A 13,575-nucleotide genomic window follows, 5' to 3' on the forward strand; every position below is an offset into this window, starting at 1 on the left:
GAGGGCTCGGGAGATCTCAACAATGTATATAAATACTTGAAGGGAGGATGTAAAGAGGACACAGCCAAGGTCTTCTCAGCGGTGCCAGGTGCCAGGGCCAGAGGCAATGGGCACTAACTAAACTACAGGTGGGTCTCTCTGACCACGGGGCTACACGTTTTATTGTGAGGGTAATACTTTTTTACTGATGAAGCACTGGCATGGGTTCCCCAGAGAGGTTGTGAAGTCTCCATTCTTGGATACACTCAAAAGCCAGGCAACCAGTCCTACGTGTCCAAGCTGGGCATTGGATCAAATGACCTCAAATGCCCCCTTCAAGTCTCAGCCAGCCTGTGACTGTATGAGAAAACCATGCCACCACTTTGCACCACATCCCATGGAAAGTTCTTTCCGGCTGCATTTTTTATCTGGATATTCATCAATGGTCCCAAGGAAACACTACTACCTTAAACTGGGCACTAGTCACAGAATGGAGTCGTTACTTTCACTACTCTGTGAGGTCAGATCCGGAAAGTTTTCAACAAAGGCTCTTGATTGTTTCTTTTTCATTTTTTTCCCCTCACTCGAACTGCCTGAGTCTCCAAACCAGGCAGCAATCACTGGAGACAGTAGAAGAATGTAGAAGAACATATCTGGACTCCCCGTTCCTCCTCTCGTGTCTGATTCACTGGACAGAGATGAGATGACAAAATGTTCTAGCAGATGCAGTTATTCATTCTTATGCCAGCAAAGAATCCCATCCCCTACCCCTGCAGTCAGATTAAGATTTTTATTTTCCTAATGCTTCTGCAGCAAAGCTACTATTTCTCTCAACCGGTAACAATGGAGTGTTGCAGAAGACAACCTCACTAGAGATATTGGATTCCTCTGACCAAACCGTTGTACTCCAGAACAGTTTTCTTCATAAACCCCCCTTCAGAGCTTCTGCTCAAACTTCTGAAGACCTTTAGACATTCAGTAAGCTCTTCTCCAAACCAGAGTCCATCGTACCAGTGAAATTCTGGCCCTTGCTTAGTACAAGAAATCTTGTATACAACATTAACCAGGTTGGTTTTTAAGGCCCCCAAGACTAGTGTTATGCTTGTCAATTTGATTTTGTTTTGGTTTGTTTTTTGGGTTTGTTTTTTAATATTACAGGAAGTCTCTATTTTGAGATAACATATGCTCACTTTCGTCATTAGGAAAAGAACTGTAAGGACATTTCCAGGAAAAAAAAAATCCCATAGCTTCTTCCTGATGCAATACCTAGGACTATTTCAGAGATTATTAAATTTAAGATACTAAGTACATCAGTGCATTTGGACTAAGACAGAATGTAAGCCTCCCTTCACAAACCTATCTATCCCCTAAATTAAGGTCTAAAATAAGTTACATGCCCTGAATTACTAGAGCATCTTCTCATATTTAGCTATAAGTTATTTGAAAAATATTTAAATGAGAAAGCCATTGTGTAACTTTTGCAAAATTAATGCTTTTCATGAACACATACAGCCGAAGGGGGGCAAGGGACAATGAATGCGCCTTTACTCTCTTTTTGTCTTCAGTATGTAAGTCAGGTGAAGTATTGAGAACTTTCAATCTCAAAATCGAAAATAAGCACTAGCTGAGGAAGGAAGTTTTACATACTTTTTTAACGTACAGTATTTTTTAAGATCACTAGGTAAGTTGTTCAACCACCATAAGAAATTTCAGGTTTAAATAACAGCTTCCTAAACACCAGCACTGAAGATGCTACATCTTTTCTTTATCTCTATAAAGAGCTACTGGCACCAAATCATATCTAACAGAAATTCTTCAATAAAAGCAACATAGGCAATACATTTCTGAGAAAGCCACAGCCAAGTTTCTTGCTGTCTGGAAAACCAAACTGCCCTTATTTGCTTCGACGACTTGCCAGTAATTTTTCCTTTCCATTTTCAAAGTAAATGTATGAATTTTGTTTCCTCTTGAAACATTTGCATAGACACACAATGCAGCACAACCAAACGACTTTAAAAGGTATATTTGATTTTAAGTTTACTGCACAAGACCGTCAATATGGGAAAAAAATAATTACGGAGTTGTGAAATTCCCAAGTTTAAATTCAAGTGTAATGAGTTCTCCTTCCATTGAGATACAAATATGTATCCTGATTTGAGTTTTAAAGGGAGAGAGGAAGGAGTAGGCATGCTGTAGTATTCAGCACTTCATGAGAGCTGCTGCCACCATAGACTGAAATCCCAATCCAGTATCACCCTGTGTACGACATTTGCTGTATTAGAAACAAGGTACAGCTAACAAGAATGGTCTAATGTTGTTGACTAGTTCTTGTTCACACAGAAATTCAGCTATAATTTTCCCCCCACATTCTCTTTCTGAACAAACAGTTTACTGACATTTAAAATTCAAATAAGTTTAATGGTATTTATCAATAGAAACTTTAGTACTATAGCCTCTGAACCTTCACAGCCACAGGAAGGTCTATCATACGCAGTAAGTCATCTCCTAGCAGTATCAGACTTGCCAAAAATAACACATACTTTTCTTACTAGTTTTTCGTATCCAGTCAGAAAGGTTTTTACATGCACTTTGCTGAAATAAAATTAGCACTTTTATCAAAGATCTCACACTCTGCCAAATTTTATTTCCTTTAGGAAAGGTAAGCGTTACATACCATAAAGTATAATAACTTCTTCAACAGGGCTGAGTATCAAGTTTCCACCACACCCCCCCCCAAGTAAAGGAGAAGTTCAACAGTTCAGAGACTGACTGAGCAAGTAATGCCGTCTGCAGCAAGTTCTTCCAAGCTAAGATGTGTCAGGATGACATTCATGGTCAGAAACAATGTTTCCTTTAAAATCTTGAGTGCCAGTTCCCATCTGTCTGCTTTCATTCATCCATTCACAATGATTTGCTTCTTGCAAATTCCTCACGTATACAATCTCACAAAGCTCAAGTCTCATATATATTTTCAGCTTTTCTGTATCCAGCATCCCAGTCCTCACTTGTCCTTCACTTTTAATCACTTCTTAATTTCTGCTTTCCTATAGCAAGCCATGAACTATCTCTTTCTACACAAACACTGCAACTGAAATCTCGCGGTTAATGAGGCTCCAAATACTCCTCTCACTGCGTACAGAGAAGCTGCTTTAAGAAAAGCACACGAGCCCTCTGTGCACAGGGCATATGAAAGGACACACAAACCAGAACAGTAAATACCAAATCAAAATGAATGATACATAATCCTCCCAGTATTCTTGGAAAAGCACTATGTTAAAAATATTGTAATAATAAAGCATAGAGTGCACCTATCAATTGTTTTTATGGAGCTGAGATTCACAGAAAGCAGAGATCAGGAATCCTGTTAAAACCAAATAAGTCTCCCTCAAAAAAAAAAAAAAACAGCAAGTTTGAGATCAAAAACACATTAGGAGATCCAATACTGATTTTCCTCCACAGCTGAAAAGCTGTATTGCAGCAATAGTTTAGAAATCAAGAGCTCTACTATGTACCTAAAGTTAACATATAAAGCTCAAGACTATATTGAGATATGATTTCCACCTTCAAATACTCAGTCATAAAGGACAGCTGCACAGAACAACATGAGAATCACTCAGATTTCATCCTGTTTTCTCATATCTCCAGTTTCTCCTGTACAATGTTAATTTCAACACAGAGGAAGACCTTTGCCATATTATTGAGTATATTTAAACATTTTCATTATCTACACATTTGGCAAGGGCATTTTATTGATAGCCAGGTAAAAAGCAGATCAGATCTGGTATGCCAAACATTCTCTTAAGTGCTTATTATCCTTAAGCGTCAGCTTAATTTAATATAGGATAGAACGCATTGTTTTGTCACCGAGACAGTTTATTATCAACATATCATTGAACAAGACAACACACATCCCTCCAGCAGCGCTGCTGATCCGTATACAATGTGCTTTGGGTAACTCCTCACCACTTAAAGAGACCACTTCCAATTACACATAGTACTAAAATGGCACTGAAAACTGCTCTTAGTAAGATGGCTAGTTGAAAAGGCAGACTAGCCATCCCCAAAGTCTTCCTCCTTAGACATAAACATATTTGAGCAGCCAGAAACATCACAATAAGTCGCATACCTAGTGTGAAGTTAAAACAACATCAACAATGCACAAGAACATACACATAAAGGATACCCCTGCCAGGGAGAAAACAGCAAAAACTGAACCCAAATCATCAAGACATATATTATGTGCCTTATACCACAGTGAAAAGCTGATTAAACCAAGTAAAAAGTTTTCAGTTCAGCCAATCAAATTGTACTTGCTGGTTCATTACACCAAATCTAACAGAAAGAATGTATGAGATGTTGAATGACAAGATAGCTTGCTTCATCCTGTGATGAAAACTAGCTTGGCTAACCACATCTACTTAATGTTTTACTACACAGCCAAGCTACTTAGTCTATCAGTTCGCTGAAAATCTCTAACTTTTAGTTAGTGCCAATGAAGGGCAATCTGAAAATTTAAGATCATAGAATCATAGAATCACTAGGTTGGAAAGGACCCACACTGACATGCCATTTTCAGTCCTCCTTCATCAGTGTGATCCTAAGAACACTCGAAGCAGGAAAGACAAGCATATTTTAGAAACGTGATCTAATAAATCTCATTTAAAGATGGAAAACATTGATTGTTATTTTTTAAGCCTACCAATGCATTGTTGATTGTAAAAATGGATGGAACTGTTTAACAGCAGCCACAACAACTTAAGAGAATCTATACAACCTCAGAGGTATTAGTAGATCACTTTAATCTTCTACTGCAAGTAATGACAGGATGATTTGCATCACTGCTCAGAACGTTCTGCTGCAGAGATGTACAGTCGGAAGCAATATTTGGTTGTTCATATCCAGGCAATCATCCACCAAGAACTGCTAGTTTTAATTCATCCTTTCACATCTCCAGGTTCTACACTGCAAGCCTAGCTAACAGAAAACAGCTTTGGTATTTTTTCAGTATTGATTGAAAAACTTCAGTATTCATTTGTGAACAAGTTATGACAGCAAGATCACATCAGTCACCAATGCTAAATGATTTCCTAAGCAAGACATTTAGTTGACAATCCAGTTCAAAAAATCCTGGCAGGGTGCTCTATCAAAGGTCTTTGAGAGACAGCTTAGGAAAGAAAGTGGGTCTTTTCCTTAAAGTCACACATCTGAACAGAGAATTCCACAGCAACTGGTAAGAATCCTGTGTTCACCAGGTTAGCCCAAGAGATTTTTCAGATAATAGAGCCCATAAGCTCTAAAAAAAAAAAAAAAACCAAACAGGTCAATCTGTCAAATTTATAGATGTAAATTTCTTTTAAAGGTCTTTTGTATCAAAAGAAATACTATGCCACTTAACTCCTCCTTTTTCAAAATAAGGGGGAAAAAAAGTACAATTTCATCTCAAATATCACGACACTTAACAAATAGACTTAGTACATTCAAAGGAGGAAAAAAAAGTAAAAAGGTAAACCTGCAATCACTAGCCTTTTACTTCATGACTCAAACAGTGTGTAAGCAGGAACATAGGCATTCAGTGATAAAATGAACTGCATTTATGACAGTAGGAAAGACTTAATGGCAGGGGCAAAATATGCCTGAAGCAGGAAGGTGAACTTCAGCACAAGACTATGGGACAGAGATTGGGATTTTGCGCTGTGTATCAAGGTAACAGAAAAGGATGACAGCCCTAACATGAATGTTAAGTCGCCACAAATGTTAATTCACTATTTTTGCATTCTAAAATAGTGATGGAAGACCTTATCCAGAATAAGATCAAGCCAGCATGCCACGTCACAGCATCATTTCTTTTACCTCCCTAAAATTCTGCAGAATATGCTGTTTTGGCAAAATTACTTGGAATGACAATGAATAACATTATATTATGTATTTGGTCAGATGAATGAATTAAATAATTAGATACATATTTTCCAACTCATCTCAGCAACACCAGGTCCCAAGTGATTTAAGAAAAAAAACTTCTAAAAGGGGACCATGGGGAGGGCAGGGTTACCAATTACTGCAAAAGAAACATTTGTGTCATGAAACTGTCTAAATCCCTTTCATAGAATCACAGAATGCTTTGGGTTGGAAGGGACATTTACAAGTCATCCAGTCCAGACCCCCAGCAGAAGCAGGGACCTGTTTAACTAGATGAGGTTGCACAGAGCCCCATCCAGCCTGACCCTGAATGCTTTCAGGGATGGGGCCTTCCCTGGTTCTCTGGGCAAGCTGTTCCAGTGTTTCCACCCTATCACAGTAAAAATTTTCATCCTTACATCCCTTAGTTTAAAACCATTATTCCTTGTCCTGTCATGTTCCCTCAAAAAGAAGAATATATTTATATATTTATTTTATATATATACACATATCCTTCTTCCACTCTCACAAGAAAAGACTTGATCTCGGAAGAAATGTTAAAATATGCTGGATGTTTATTACACATATATATGCTAATGTTTTCGGATGGATCTTGAACTATACATAATAGGTCATCTATTATATAATTTTTTTTAACTGTAGGTCACAGAAAGAGTAATTTAATTTAACAGCCATAGTTTTATTAAAGGTATTTGTCTTTTCAATAAATCTACAGCATTAGTTACTCTCACAACACACAGTTATGACAAGACAAACGCTGGTCTGACAAGCAGTTTAAAAATATTACACAAGACCATACTTAGTAAGAGTGAAAAATAAATGACAGAACAGCTTCCAGTACAAGGAACCCGAACACCAAAAACTCTGCTTACGCAGGGTTAAGCACCTACTGAAACATTCCCCTGGGAGACAGCAAAGGAAAACAAATGCATACCATGCATTTGCCAGAAGAGAAGCTCTCAAAAAACCTCACTGAGGCCTCCTAAGATGTTGTCACCTGGATACAGCCAGGCCAAAAACGCCTACCTCCCTCTTTCTTCACGCCAGCTGCCCGAGTTCACTATTGAGCACCTTCAGACAAATCCAATTTCAGCAGTTTCAATTAAATTAACGCACCCAATTGCAAACTGGCAGGAACAACTACTGCGTGCTCGCACAGGACAGGCGGCAGGGACAAACCGCAGGCTTAAAACATTGCCCCCGCACCCACTGGCGCTCATCTCATTTAGAATCATAGAATCAGCAGGTTGGAAAAGACCCACCGGATCATCGAGTCCAACCATTCCTATCAATCACTAAACCATGCCCCTTAGCACCTCGTCCACCCGTGCCTTAAACACCTCCAGGGAAGGTGACTCAACCACCTCCCTGGGCAGCCTGTTCCAGTGCCCAATGACCCTTTCTGTGAAGAATTTTTTCCTAATGTCCAGCCTGAACCTCCCCTGGCGGAGCTTGAGGCCATTTCCTCTTGTCCTGTCCCCTGTCACTTGGGAGAAGAGGCCAGCTCCCTCCTCTCTACAACCTCCTTTCAGGTACTTGTGGAGAGCAATGAGGTCTCCCCTCAGCCTCCTCTTTTCCTACAGGACGCACGCAGCGGGGAAACGGAAAAATAAAAAAAAAAAAAAAAGAGGTGGTTTAGTCGTAAATCCCGCGGGCAGCTCGGAGACGAAACACCGCTGCGCTCGCACTCGGAGGCGCTTCGGTCTCACGGGGCCAAGCGGCGGCTGCTCCCGCTCCGCAGGTGAAGAGGGAGGGGAGACCCGGGCCGGGGGGCTCTGCGGAGGGTGGGGGGAGAGGGAGGAGAGCAGCTGAACCTCGCGGCGAGACACACACACACCTCCCCGTGACAAGAAAACAAGACAACCCCCCTACACCTTCTTTCCTGGAGCTCCGACAGGCCTAGCGAGCGCCCTCCCCGCGATTTCTACCCCCCTCAACTCCACGAGGGGCAGCGAAACATTCTTCCCCCTCTTCCCCTCAGGAGCTCCGCGCGGAGCAATGACACAGCCCCCCCCCCCCCCGCCTCCGCCAGGCCCCGCCGGCCTCACACCGCCCCCCCCAACCCCGGGGCGGATCGAAGCGTTCGCCGCCGCCGCCGCCGCCGCCTCCCGCGGGGTCACCGCCCGCCCCGCCCGGGGGACTCACCAGCAGGACGGAGCCCCGCACCACCTCGGAGACGCTCTGCCGCAGCTCCGCCGCCGTGCCGGGCTTGCTCAGCGCCCGCGTGAACTTGCGGGTCTCGGCGGCTCCCAGGGCCATGGCCGCTGCCCCCCCCACCCCAGCCTCGCTGCCGCCGCCGCCGCCGCCGCCGAAGCCGGTGGGTGGCGGGCAGGGCGCGCGCCCCGCCGCCGGCGCCTCCTCCCCCAAAACACGGCGGCACGCGAGAGCGGGAGGGGACGGGCCGGGGGCGTGCAGGGAGCGGGGCGCCGCCGGACGAGCCCGATTCGATTGGCGGCGGCGGCGGCCGGCGGGTCGCGGGGGGGGGGGGGGGGGCGGGGACGCGCGCCGGGCACGCCCGGGCCCCGCCCCCACCTGTCCCCGCGGCGCGCGCTCCGATTGGCCGCCCCGCTACCTGCCCGGCCGCGCGCCCCCCGCCCCCATTGGCCCCGCGGGGCAGCCCGGGACCGCGCCGGAAGTTCCCGCCCCCGCCGCGCGGGACACGCCCTCCGCGCGCCGGGAGAGAGGGGCGCGCGCGCGGCGTCGGCCGCACCGCGGAGCCCTGGAGTCCCCGCGGAGCCCCTGCATCCCAGGGCCCCTGCATCCCAGCAGAGCTCCTGCATCCCAGAGCACCTGCATTACAGAGCCCTTGCATCCTAATGGAGCCCTTGCATCCCAACGGAGCCCCTGCACCCAGCAGAGCCCCTGCATCCCAATGGAGCCCCTACATCCCAGCAGAGCTCCTGCATTACAGAGCCCCTGCATCCCAGCAGTGCTCCTGCGTCCCAGAGTCCTTGCATCCCAACAGAGCCCCTGCATTCCGGAGCTCCTGCATTACAGAGCCAGCGCATCCCAACGGAGCCCCTGCATCTCAGCAGAGCCCCTGCATTACAGAGCCCCTGCATCCCAACGGAGCCCCTGCATCCCAGAACCCCTGCATCCTAACAGAGCTCCTGCATAACAGAGCCCCTGCATCCCAGCAGAGCTCCTGCATCCCAGAGCACCTGCATTACAGAGCCCCTGCATCCCAACGGAGCCCCTGCATCCCAGCAGAGCTCCTGCATCCCAGCAGAGCCCCTGCATTCCAGAGCCCCTGCATCCCAGCAGAGCTCCTGCATACCAGAGTCCTTGCATCCCAAAAGAGCCCCTGCATTCCAGAGCTCCTGCATCTGAACAGAGCCCCTGCATTCCAGAGCCCATGCATCCCAGCAGAGCTCCTGCATCTGAACAGAGCCCCTGCATCCCAGAACCCCTGCATCCCAGAACTCCTGCATCATTCCAGAGCCCCTGCATCCCAGAACCCTTGCATCCCACAACTCCTGCATCCCAACAGAGCCCCTGCATTCCAGAACCCTTGCATCCCAGAACTCCTGCATCCCAACAGAGCCCCTGCATTCCAGAGCTCCTTCATCCCAGAGCACCTGTATTACAGAACCCCTGCATCCCAATGGAGCCCCTGCATCCCAATGGAGCCCCTGCATCCCAGCAGAGCTCCTGCATCCCAGCAGAGCCCCTGCATTCCAGAGCCCCTGCATCCCAATAAAGCCCCTGCATCCCAACAGAGCCCTTGCATCCCAGAGCCCTTGTATCCCAGCAGTGCTCCCGCACCCTAGAGCTCTTAAATCCCAACACTCTTGTGTCCTAACTCTCCTGCATGCTAATCATGCCTCCTAACTCTCCTGCATCCTAACCCAGCTTTGAGTCTGAGAGTTCTTCCCCTTTTTAGAGTTTTCTTCTTGCAAATACTTTGTGTCTGTAGGTAAAATTATGTGCGTGCGCTTGGTTGCCTGAAAGCGTGTGTGGATGTAGCTTTTGGAATTACCACGGATTCCTGCATCCTAGCACTCCTGCATCCTAACTCTCCTGCATCCTAACAGAGCTTCAGGTCTTGAGTGTTCTTCCCCTTTCTGCAGTTTTCTCCTTGCGAACACTTTCTGTCTGTAGGTAAAACTGTGTCTGTGCACTTGGTTGCCTGAAAGCGTGTGTGGATGTAGCTTTTGGAATTACCACAGATTCCTTCCGAGTGGCAGGGCTGAGCTCAGAGGGTGCGCAGGCATCAGCACGTCCTGACTGCAGTGAAATGCTGGGAGCGCTTGGGAGCATCTGGGTCATGTGTCTCTACCTTTCTTCAGCATCGTTTTATATAAACCAAAACCACTTTAATACGCTGAACTGTATCCAGCTCGTCACTGCCGGAGGGAACGGCTGAGTGCTGTGAAAAAAATGGGGGTGGGATGGATGGAAAAAAAAAAGGGATTCCAAAGTGATTGCCAGAAAAAGGCCCTGCTCTTTTGGATGCCTCACAAATACATCCGTAAATAAAAAGATTCCAAATAATTGTGGCAATTCAGAAAGGTGGAGGATAAAAAGTCCAAATACACCAGGGTGTACCTTACGCGGAGGGAGTGCAGGACAAGAGGGAATGACCTCAAGTTGAACAAGGGAAGGTTCAGATTAAACATTCAGAAAATTTTTTTCACTAAAAGGGTTATTGGGCACTGGCACAGGCTGCCCAGGGAGGTGGTTGAGTCACCGTCCTTGGAGGTGTTTAAAATATGGGTAGATGAAGTGCTTAGGGATGTGGTTTAGTGGTGGACAGGTATGGTTGGGCTTGATGATCTCAAAGGTCTTTTCCAACCAAATGATCCTACGGTTCTATGAGTCTTGGTCAGTGAAGGATCCTCCCACAACTATTTTGCAGTCCTGTACCTAAGTCTCATTTATTTAAACGCTGACCTATGATTTTTTAGTAAGGTCTCTGACACAACTTGAGTGTTCATATTAGTTCAGACCTTCTCTGAGAAAGTCAGTGGGCAGAGAGGGAGGCTTGTCAGGCTCACGAAAGGTACCCAGGGTTCCTGATTTCAGAAATCCCAGACCTGGTGTCTTTATGAGTCAATGCTTGGGCTGATAAATCAGGGAACTGGATACTGGTAAGACAGATTATCCGAATACCAAACCGAATGAGCAGCTATGTCAACATTTAGTAACTAGAATGAGCTAAGTTATGATCATCTTTTTTTTATTTCTTATCTCAACCTGTAGGGTATGTCTAGATCTCAAACCTCCACAAGCAAATAAGCCCTAGATTTTGTATAAATAATAGATGACCATTTTCTAAAATAAAATCGTCTGTTACTTTCACAGGGCTCAGGTCCTTTGAGTTCTGACAATTCTGATCTCAAAAAAAATGACTAATCTACTGAATATGTGTTTGCTTAAATGTAAAATAGCATAACCTGCCTATATTTACTGTACATAAATATTTCCCTTTGTATTATGCAGCTTTGCTGGAAAAGGGGTGATGTTCCAAGTCTGAAGAAAGCTCTGAGTGATTCCTATATAGGTAGAGATTTGTAGGAAAAAAACATCACATAGGTATGTTAGAATTAATTGATAAGTTTTGCTGCAGCTGTTTTTTTCATTTAATTATCTTGTCATATAAATCTGCTTGTATCAAGAGATAATACGCAGACAATCTCCAGACATGGGTAAATAACCTGAAAGAATAAACATTCTCTTACAGTTGCAAGAATTTATTGATATGCTTAGTTGTCTTGTGAGATATAAATGTTTGAGATTAGGAGATAACCTGAAGGAAGTCTCCAGACATGGTTGGATAACCTAAAAAAATGAACATTCTTTGAGGACTTACACGGTCCTTAGTCTACAACTTATGCATATGCTTACTGCTTTTGTAAGATGGGATGCCTTTTTTGTAAGGGCATCCGATTCAATGCTGAGTTATAAATTAAAAATATTATTGCATTTGCTTTGAAGATTTAATCCTTTTCAGTATTTTACCTGTGAATAAGTGTTTCTCACAAGTAAATGGCAGTTTATTTAGGACGACTCTACAGGACACCCAAAAGGTGACGTTACCACAAATGCCAAAGTTTATTTTCAGCTGAAGGCATTCAGTTAAGGAAAAAAAAAATGAATGTGGAAATTAAAATGTGTATAAAATGAAAGGAAAAATATGGAAGCTGATAAGCAGAAATGATAAGTTAACAGTTGTGAAACAATGAAAATGAATAATAGCAGCTAAATATATGAATGAAACATCTTGGCACGTTGCCTAAGGAACAATGGGAATACAGTTTTCAAAATATCAGGATCAAGAAAGAGAAAACCTTGACAGTGACCTGGTTTCCCTGCTACTTTGAAATATTACAGTTTTCAGTAACAATGGCAATGTACGAAAAGCAGTTATTTTCTTTATTTAAGAGAAACCTCGATAATAACAGTAATACTTTATGGATATAATTGCACATTTTATTCAATCATTACTTAGGAAAGATGCTAAGCAGCAACAAGTAAAGGTAAAAGCTTCTAAGCTTTCAGGACCATTTAGGTTATATCCCTGAATTTTATGGAATTCTGAATCATTCATAGTGGTAATCAATCTGTCCATGTTCCTTCCAGAAATGAAAGAGACAAACAGATTTGGTATCCATTAGAAATATAAAGGAAAGGGTTATTAGAGCTAACAGGACATGAGAAGAACCTTTGGCAAAATCACAGAAGTCAAATGTAAGGATTGCGTGCAGGAATTATTGAGTTTCTTGTAGGAGCAGATATGGGATTAGAATTTCACCTGGCAAAGGTAATTCTGTAATTTTAAGATTCTGTGAAGACATGCCATGCTCTATGTAATTCAAATATTCTCTACAGGAATATTTCTATACAAAAGTTGCAATATATATTTGTCTGAAATTATATCTTGAAAAATCATCACTGGATGGAGACCTGTTTAGCAAAGTACAATACGGATTTGGTTTTATTCCATTCATTTTCATAATCTTTATTAACATACGTAAAGAAAACATAAAATAATCACTAGTAACGTAGATGCAGCAGTAAATATTTATATGGTGATGTTACTTCTGGAGCAAAGCCTGCTTTTTGCTGGGGGCAGGAATGGAATGGGACTTGCTGAACTGTTATTTTATTACAGGTGAGTCAAAAGGCATCTAAGTACAAAGAATATTCTTAATTCAATTCATGAAGGTATGACAGTGTGATTATGAACAACTCAAAAAAGATTTATGCTTAATGGTACAGTTGTTGAAAGTAGAAGCAGAGGAGTTATTAAGAAGTAGTAATTATGTTGTTATATATGGCATTCATCGCATCATTACTGAAACTGTGGAATTGCATCTTCACACAAGTAAATGACTGTATGGAAAGGCCAGGAGAATCCACCTTGCAATGGGAGACTGATGAAGCATCTGTTTAGCCAATACAAAAGCTTGATCATAATGTACAAGGATTTGCAAGTGAAGAAAATTTCAAATAACATTAAAAGGTGTTTTAATCTGTCAGATGACAGTAAGAACCGGTAACTGGAAGCTAAAATTGTACTGATTTAGAATAAGTATTTTCTTTTAGCCACAAGAGAAGTTGTTTGTATAATATCCGTAAGGACCCTCCTGAATTCTAAATTAAGATTCAAAATCTTTCTGAATCCTGGGTTCTAAGTCATCCTTCAAATTATGTACTCAAGCGAAGTTCATGTTAAAA

The 13,575-nt window shown here is 43.4% G+C and overlaps 1 protein-coding gene across 4 annotated transcripts in view; it reads right to left on the reverse strand.

Moving 5' to 3' along the window:
• Positions 1-8,154, reverse strand: part of DOCK9 (dedicator of cytokinesis 9) — a 120,597-nt gene extending 112,443 nt beyond the window's left edge. For all 4 annotated transcript variants that reach the window (XM_069878801.1, XM_069878783.1, XM_069878756.1 and 1 more), the window contains exon 1: positions 8,041-8,154. In XM_069878801.1, the coding sequence (XP_069734902.1) occupies positions 8,041-8,154 (114 nt within the window). The remainder of the gene's footprint in view (positions 1-8,040) is intronic.
• Between the last annotated feature and the right edge of the window lie 5,421 nt (positions 8,155-13,575).

The sequence above is a fragment of the Phaenicophaeus curvirostris genome, chromosome 1 (assembly GCF_032191515.1).
Source record: "Phaenicophaeus curvirostris isolate KB17595 chromosome 1, BPBGC_Pcur_1.0, whole genome shotgun sequence".
In the NCBI taxonomy this organism is placed as follows: domain Eukaryota; kingdom Metazoa; phylum Chordata; class Aves; order Cuculiformes; family Cuculidae; genus Phaenicophaeus; species Phaenicophaeus curvirostris.